The sequence below is a fragment of the Ceratocystis lukuohia genome (assembly GCF_044167205.1).
Source record: "Ceratocystis lukuohia strain C4212 chromosome Unknown Supercontig7_pilon, whole genome shotgun sequence".
Lineage (NCBI taxonomy): Eukaryota > Fungi > Ascomycota > Sordariomycetes > Microascales > Ceratocystidaceae > Ceratocystis > Ceratocystis lukuohia.
In genome coordinates, this window is record NW_027263526.1 from 1,275,449 (window position 1) to 1,284,038 (window position 8,590).

The 8,590-nt window shown below is 51.9% G+C and overlaps 2 protein-coding genes across 2 annotated transcripts; both read right to left on the minus strand.

Annotated features, from left to right (window-relative positions):
• Positions 1 to 255: 255 nt before the first annotated feature.
• Positions 256 to 2,543, minus strand: HOO65_070256 (uncharacterized protein; the record flags this gene model as incomplete). Its single annotated transcript, XM_071004916.1, has 3 exons — positions 256 to 430; positions 536 to 1,313; positions 1,403 to 2,543. 3 exons carry the CDS (start codon positions 2,541 to 2,543, stop codon positions 256 to 258), a joined length of 2,094 nt encoding a protein of 697 aa, XP_070856974.1.
• A 2,430-nt stretch (positions 2,544 to 4,973) lies between these two features.
• On the minus strand, positions 4,974 to 6,420 carry HOO65_070257 (mitochondrial 37S ribosomal protein uS7m; the record flags this gene model as incomplete). Its single annotated transcript, XM_071005029.1, has 3 exons — positions 4,974 to 5,435; positions 5,534 to 5,986; positions 6,181 to 6,420. The coding sequence occupies 3 exons, from the start codon at positions 6,418 to 6,420 to the stop codon at positions 4,974 to 4,976; spliced, it is 1,155 nt and encodes a 384-aa protein (XP_070856975.1).
• Between the last annotated feature and the right edge of the window lie 2,170 nt (positions 6,421 to 8,590).

The following is an 8,590-nucleotide window of genomic DNA, read 5'->3' on the forward strand; positions in this document are numbered from 1 at the left end:
AGTCAACAACATTCTCCTCTCGTCAGCTGCACTTCTCAAAGGTAAATCGCTCAAGTTTCATTGTCAATCGTAGTACACAGCTTCAGCCTTCCCCATTTCTCTTCCCCACCCACCCACCCATACTCACACTTATCCCCCCCCCCCCCCCACCTCTTCCCCCTAAGCTCCTAAGCCCAAGATAAACGCACACCCATTCTGCCTAGTCATGACCCTCCCATAACGCACTGCCCAAGCCAAACGCCATAGGCTTTATTTCTAGTCAATCTTGGCATTGGCCAGACTGCGCACTGATGGATTCCGGAGCACGTTGACTTGTGTCATGGCTGTGGCCCGGCGGTACTTCCCGGCCTTGCGGAGCCTCTTTCTAGCGACCATGACCGGTACCGAACTCTTAGTTACAAGGTAGTTGGAGAAGGACCCAAGAATAACACTGACGTAAACATAGACATGTTAGCACGGGACCTAGTATCTTGCTTGTCGTAGGCGGGGTGGGAAAGGAGAAAAACGGGAAAGCAGGGAACAATAAAGAACTCACCCCTTGATCGCACTACGACCACGACTGCCCAGGATCACCAACTCGGGCGTAATCAAATCAATAACCTCCAGAATCATGTGCTTCGGGTTTTTGCAGTGCAGCACTTCAATGAGCACCCGAACCTGCAGCTTCGTCTTGCGCAATAGCCTAAGAACACGGCTAGTAATCTCCTCAACTGCCCACTTGCGTTCTTCCGGCAACCGCGAGCGGTCGTTTCTAGCTGGCGACTGGTTTGCGTTCGACGATGTAGACTTGCCTTCCGACCCCAGCAGACCTGTCTCTTCATCCACGCAACAAATAGCCATCAGCGTATCGCCGTCCCGCATGACAGTGCCAATAGCCCATTCCAGTGCGTGCGACGACTCCTCGCTGAGGTCAGTTGCCACCATATACTTGCGGGGCTTCTGGCCTTCCTCAATACACGACCGCGCAATATTAGTAAAGTTGCCCCGGGCAATAATACGAGTGGTCCGGGCATGGTCAGCTGAGTCCATGATAGGCGTCATTGAAAACGCAAGGCGCTGGGCCTGCTTAATAGTATCAAACTGAGCCTCGTCTTCCGAATTGTTTGCCGAGTCCACTGGGCGGGGGCTAGGGCTGCGGTCAAAGCTGCTCGTAGGGGTGACAAGCTTCTTAGACCTGCCCGAATGCCTAGTGTGTGCGCCATTAGGGTCAGTAAGGGTGATCTGCGGCTCGTCAAAAAGAGACCTGTATGTGTAGCCAGAGGCTGATGCCTGAGATGACGAGCTTGCTTTCGCCTTAGCAGCCTCAGTAAGACCTAAAAGAGTAAGATTGTTAGCAACCAGTTTAGCTGCAAGTATAGCTAAGCCAGGAGTCTCCACCCCCCTTAATCTATCCATGACTTACGCTCTTCTTCGGCTGCAGCCAGTAAACTCATCGACGGTTTAGGCGAGCTTGCCCCAGCAGTATCCATAGCTGGCTTCTCTAATAAAGACGTGACAACCTGAGAAGGACTGGTGGATAGGGCACGATTCATAGTTCTGCCACGGTGGTCCTCCTCATCAGACGACTCGTTGAGAGAGTCTTCGTCGCTGCTCTCCTCTAGTTCATCGCCGTCGGGATGTGAGTATGAGCTCTGCAGGACCCGGCCTTCGCCCTCCTCCGCCTCGGCATCTCTCGTAATTCGCTTCGAGTTGGCAAGCTCTGGAAGTCCAGCCTTGGCAAGATTATGATCCGTCATCTTGCGATACGCATGCTTCAGGTCGATTTTGGACCCATTATTGAGTACACCGACATTCGAAGAGTGCAGTGCCATGGGGCTGCTTCCAGCAACCGCCCCTGTGCTACGCGAGGCTGGCAGCATGCTAGTGTGGGGGGATATGCTGCGCAAAGACAGTCGGTTGTGGGGGGACTGTGACTGTATTCTCGTGGCAGACATAGCTCTAGCACGTTCGTTTTGGAGCGGTTTTGGAATAGGGATTTGGTTAACATCGATACCGCGCATAACATCAGCCATAACTCCCATGCCCTTTTTCCCTCCAGTGTGGCGCTTAACTAGCGGTGGCCGCGAGCTGCCAGCCGTATAGATGTTGGTGTATTGGTAGTCTTTATTGTTAAAATTTGACGACTTGGGGCCGTTTGGCCGCACACTATGAGGGCTATCACTTCGGCGAGCAAATGAGGAATCCATAGGCGAGACAGGCTTCACTACGGACCCGTGACTATTTCTAGGCGAAAGCGGCGGAAGCTCAATATCAAGCATAGAACGCACAGGCTGGAGAGGCGCTCCAGATGGAGAGCCGCCGACAGGAGACCCTGGACCAATGTCCAACATACTCCGGATTGGGGGCTGACGACTAGGACTCCGGGGAACGGAGCTCTGGGAGGGGGGAGACAGGGCATCGTCGATCAGGCTGCTCCGGTTAGACATGAAGGGGGACTCGGACCGAGTTTGCGGGGCGGCCGGCGGATGGTTCTTGGATGCATTCCCCTCCAGAATAGCGAGGACCATCTGGGCCTCCTCGGCGGCAAAGCTTTCCAGACTCATCGAGATGTGACTGATATTTGTAGTCGGTTAAGGGATAGACAGTAAGGCCGTATTGTACGCTCTGCTGTTGCTAAGCGGTTGGGAGCTGGCGGTGGGGATGGGATTATCTCCGAAATTGCTATCTTTTGAGGGAAGGCGGAAGTAGACTTTGGCAGCAAGAAAACGTAATGGTACAATGGCAGGGCGATAGAAGGTGAAGATAGAGCGAGGGCAAGGGAGGGTCGTTCGTTATGCGATGGTTCAAATGCGGATTTAAGCGGGCAGGGCCAAAAAAAAAAAAAGGCAGCGTTCAAGATTTTCTGTAGGCAATAAAGATAGAGAAAAACAACAGAAAGAAAAATAGGAATGATGCAGCAGTGAAAAGCAATAAAAGATGTCAATATAGGAGATAAAAGTCGGGGGTTGTCAAGCTTGAAAAGCGAAGATTGGAAGCATAAAAAAAGAAGTTCGCGCCTGAGAATTAAGACAAGAAGAAAAAAAGGAAAGAGCAGAATTAAAAAAGAAAGAGTGAACAACGAAGGGCAAGAGCACGAAGAAAAGCGGAAGGAAGAGAGGCAAAAAAAAAGTCTTGGCTTTTTTGGTTCCGCAAAAGCAAGAGAGCAAGCAAGAGCAGGGAGCGTAACTGTTATTTCGTTCTAAGCAGCAGAAAGAAATTCACCAAATTGGCGGCCCTACTTGCACTTTGTGCTTGGTGCTTGCTTGCCTAGGTGCTGCTGGCGTTGTTTTGCTGGCGCTCTTGCCCAAGTTCCCGAAGCGGGGCTTCGGGGTCCTTCCCATTTTTTTGTGCTTAAGGAGAGGGGGACTTTCCTATTCGGGGACACGAGTATTATTTGATACGCAAAGACAAAGACAGCACAACCTCGAGTGGTTTGCACACACAGACAGCATGGCAGCAACATCAACAAACTTGGCATAGGTGCATGTCATGTCCACATGCACTTCCTCTCGCCTCTCACGAATCGCAAAGCGTTCCAATCGCTGGTGGCGGCGCCACACCGACATCCACACCGACAACAAGCTACGAGAAGTGAGTGAGGACATACAACAGCGGCCTATTGCTGTATAAGCCAGGCCCGCCGGGGCTGGCGCTACAAATCACAGGGAGAAGCAAAGACTGGCAGCTGCCACCACCGCCCTGTACTGGAAAGGCCGGGCTGTTCACAATATTACCTGTGCGATCCCGTCTTTTGCTCCTCTTTTTCCTTCCTGTCCGCCTTTTTGTCTTGCCATGTCTTTCTTTGCCTTCGCTATGCTGTTTTCCACCTTGCTCTCCTGTCTTCATCCAATCTAGCCTATTCCCTCTCTTCTTTTTCCGCTCTTTCGGTCCTTTCCCCTTTCCTTTTCTCTTCACTTGCTTCCCTCTTTCTTCCCTTCGTCAGTGCCGCCCTCTATTGTCTCTCTGCCCCCTCCATCATACATCACATCATTCATGCCTCTTGATTTTCTCCTCTGTATAGTTGAGGCCCCCACAACAGCCCCGTCTCTCTTTTCCCCTGCCCCTCTTCTCCTCTCCTCTTCATGCCTTTTTCCTCTTCTTGTGTTGCGTTACATTTTTGACGTCGTTCGATTCGTACCAAAACGGAGCCAAGCCTAACAAGGTATATAAAGTACCCTACCATAACCAGTCATGTGCTCTCACGGCGGGTGGGCCTTTGCGCTGTTTAACAGCCATCGACTTCTTCCTAGGGCTTCTTTAGACACATTTCATCTTGCATTAAGGGTCTGGGGAAAGGCAGATCTAGCAGAAATCCTTCCCCTCCCCTTCTTTCAATCTCCCAGTAAAAGAGTCAAAGCATCCCCAAGCGCGCCCAAAAACTCTTGCCCTGAAGACCAAGATGATAATGACGATGCAATGCATTAGTGAATTGGTGGGGCTGTGAAAGGCGGCATCGTTCTTGGCATTCCTCATTCCAATGGGCCTTCTTGCCCGACAAACGGCGAACAGTAAAGGGATAGGACAAAGACGTAAGAGGAAGACATCTGAAATGGAAGAGCTAATCCCAAGAAAAAAAAAATACCTCGAGCAGGGGGAGTAACTAATTATGCGGCTGAGCTCTAGACGCGGGCGCTACTTTTTGGCCAAAGGACCGTCACGACAGGAATGGACATTAGAATAGGGCTTCCAAACGTCATGGCCGTTTCCATATGGGAGCGGGGCTGTGAGGAGCTGGCTTCTAGCCGGGTACACCCCGGAGAAACTGATCTCCACTTATCGTGGCCCTTGTGTAACGAAATTGAGTTTGAATAGGACTACGCTGCTATGGTCTACAATTCAGCCTTTATTACGTTGTACATTGGTCAATTCAACAATAGGGTACAGTACTAATACATGGGCCTAGGGCTTCTAAACAGGCTAGGGCTGTGACTCTCACCCCCTCCTTTTCTTTCCCGAGTCGTCATCCCCTCTCTTCCCTCTCTTCTACGGCCACCTTACACAACAATACGGTGGCCCTTCTTTCCGCCGTGGAAAGTGTTCAAGTTGGCACGAGCAACGGTACCTGACTTATGCACCTGTTGTCTCTTCTCCCACACGCCACTCTTGCCCTCAACCACGGCTACAATTTCCTCTGCCAGTCTTGTGGGGAAGTCGTTGCGACCACTGCCGCGCGACGGCTTCTTGTTGACCACATCAATAATCCACTGGAAGGCCGTCCGCCGTCTCTGCCGCACCTCCATTGGGAACGGGATGTCGAGTGCTTGACCACCACCAGCCGCACCAGCCAAGTGACGAATCTTGATCAGGGGCGAGACCGAGTCGACGGCAACCGTCAGGTACAGCACGGGGTTGAGTGGCAGGTGGGCCGGTGGGGGGGCCCCAGGAATAAGCGGATATCTAGGAGAAAGAATCGGGGGAGGCGAAGTACGCAGGATGTTAAGAACAGTGGCGAGTTGCTGCGAGTATCCGGTTAGTAAGTGGCCGTAAAAACATGTCGCACCGTATGCATAGATGGCAAAAAAATAGATGTAGAGAATAAAAAAGAAAGACTCACTCTTTGGGCTCGACTCAGCTTGCCGTCGCGCATTAGCAGACGAACAAACTGGTGCAACACCGGGTGATACCGCTCCTTAAGTCGCGAATTCGGCGGTAGTGGCAACTCGGGAAGCGGAAATTTATGGTCTGGCTTGACTGCGCCTGTTTTGTGGTCGACATTAGCCTCGCCAGCCGCAACGCTCTGTAGGGCATTAAGCGCTTCGTTAGCGGTGGTGGCAGGAGGTATACGTCCCTCGTGGTATAACACGTTCGCCTGCTCCTCCGTCAAGCCGCCAGGCACTTGCACAAAGCCTGAGCTAGAAATGCTGTTGGCAGCTTCGCCGCCTGCAGCGGTGCCCATGGAGTTGGGGATGGCAGACAACGCAGACTTGGCCATGACATTGTCGAATAGGGCCTGCATTTGTTCGCGGCTCATGTCGCCAGCAGCGGCGGCAGGGGTAGTTTCTCCTCTCTACAGGCATCGGGATAATACGAGTTAGCCTTCCGAATTCATTTTGTGCCATGCATGTATGTAGCAACAGTAGCATCTAGCAGCTTCAGTCCCCAGACTTCAGCCCACGCACATGCACATGCCACTTTGCACTGTGGCACTGGGGGATGCACTTTCACAACAGCCATGTTTGGGTATAGAACCTAGAGGCGCACCTTTTTCAACGAGCCTTGGTTCATTGTCTCCAATCGTCTATCGGCACTCGACTTGCCCGTCCGCGGGTCCACAGGCTGCTGTGAGCCCGGCAGATTAGTCGAGTCGCTAGCAAATCGGCGCTGCGCTGCTAACCGAATAATGGCTGCATCACTACTGACGCAAGTATTTCCGGTGACGGGCCGGGGCCGGATCGCCAAGCTTCGGCATGCAACGCCCCAAAGAGAGCGGGTGGAGGACATGGCGGAGAGTGTGTGAGGTAATCGCGGGGCAAGATACACTGCCCACAGGCAAACTAGTTAGCCAGGCGCCGGAAGAGGGGACACACGGTTGTCGAGATAACAGAGGAGCAAGAACAATTGCGCCTCAAAAAGCTTCGGGCTAGGGGGGTAGGGGGGGGGGGCAAATTAGCTCAACTCGACCCTCAAGAGCTTCTTGGGATCGTGATACCCTCACTCCACGACTTTGCAAAATTTGGGCCAAGGGTTCTCGTGAGGCTGCGCCACAAAGCTAACGCCACATTAATTTTAGAGGTCCGCTTTTTTGCATGGGAAAATACAGCCAGGGGGTATGGCTGATAGCCATGCTCTCTGATGTCCACTTTAATTGAGCACCCCACTTGTGAAACGCGCCTGCGACAGGCATGAACAGATTAACAGCCCTAAACTCTGTCTGCAGATGAGCCCTTTGTTATGTAGCATGGAAACGGGTTTTAAAGGGCGTTCCGTTTTCTTCATTTGCGGTTTCCGAAGAGCTAGTCGGGTGAATCAGCGCGGTGTTTCCGGTAGGCTAATCATGTTTGCTGCTGCCCTTGGCTCCTGGGCATCGCGCGTTTGATCGTCTGGGTTTAGGGGGATGGTCCCCTGTATGGCTGTTGCTGCTATAGGGGGGGCTCTGGCTCTATAGACCCGTATAGCGGTTAGGTCAAGGGCTAGTGCACCGATAGTGGACTTACAGTGCTGTGAATATCGCAAGCCAGTAACTGTGTTTGCATAGTCAATGGTGTGAAATTAGTGGCTAGTCGTTGCAGTCTGCAACAGCCTAGAATCTACAGCAGACAGTTGTTGTTCTCCTAGAGATCATGCTACACTAGAGCGGAAGGATTACTCGGCCTCGGTTTAAGATGCTTCTATGCCATGTTCCAGAAGGCTTCCTTTATCGTCTCGAGGATCTATCAGTAACGACCAGGAGAACTAACAGAAGCTAGCAGGGGCCAAGCAGGGTTCCAGCGATGTTCCAGCAAGGATTCCTGCTGCGATGGTGTAGGGTTGGTGGAGCTGGTGTAGGGGACATGCCGGACCTTGGATTCCACGGGCTCTTCGGGTCATCTCCGCATGTACAGGGTTTGCAGGTGAACGGTGGACATAGCTCTTGCTAGGATTTTCTGGATACTCCACAGGCTGGCTAGGGCACAGGCGGTGGTGAAGCACGTGTAAGGAAGGTATTCTAGAAGATCATACGAGTGGTTCGGCGAGAGAAGGGGGGAGAAGGGGCAAAAGCACGAGGAGAAAGAGAGGATAATGATAGGGGGGGGGGTGGTGTGACATGCTATGATGGTTGATCAACAAGGAAAATAAAATAGAAGGGGAATAAGACAAAGGAGTGCAAAAGCAGATCCAGGACGGAAGAGACAAGAAGACAAGACAAGACAAGACAAGACAGTACAGGGCAAGTGAGTGATGGCATGGTTACACTCCGCGAACATGCTGCATTCCTAGCCTTGTAAGAGCAAGTCAGAGCAGGGCAATGTCCAAGTTCCCGCAAGAAAAGTCTGGTCTCTCTAGGAGAAGGAGGTGAGCGAAGGGGCCTGAAAGGGCTTCTCTCACCCTCTCTCCTGAATTCATTTTCTCCTCTTGGTCCTTTTGCGCCTTCGGGTTCGTGTGCAGTGGTCTATGTCCATTTCATGGTCTCCCGCATTATTCATGAAGAATGCTTTTTGTCGTTTTGATGCAGGCCAAGCCCAGCATTATGATTCTTGTAGCATGCACAGCTCGCAGAATTGTGCATATGCAAGAGAAGCAATAGAAGAAAGTAAAGAAAGTACCCAACACACAGACAGGCCAAGGAGACCCAGAGAAGAGGGTACGTCCAAGGTCATAGCGCCCCGTTCAGGCAAGGCAGGGGACATGAGATGTGGGCTGTGTCTAGCCACAGAACAAATAAGATAGGAGGAGAAGCCCTAAATTTCATTGTGCTTGTAGAAAACAAAATGGAAGGGCTGGCAAGGCAAAAAAAGAAAAAAAAGAAAAAGAAAAGGTGTGCGGCAGCGCGAGAAAAGGCTCAAAAGGGAAGAAAGTAACAAGGCAGGCAACAGAGAAGGAGAAAGATGCACAACACAGCCTTGGTCCCGGGCTGGGCCTGGCTTGAACCCAAAGCAGGCCTGCTTCGCTACAATTGCCTGTTTTCGGACTA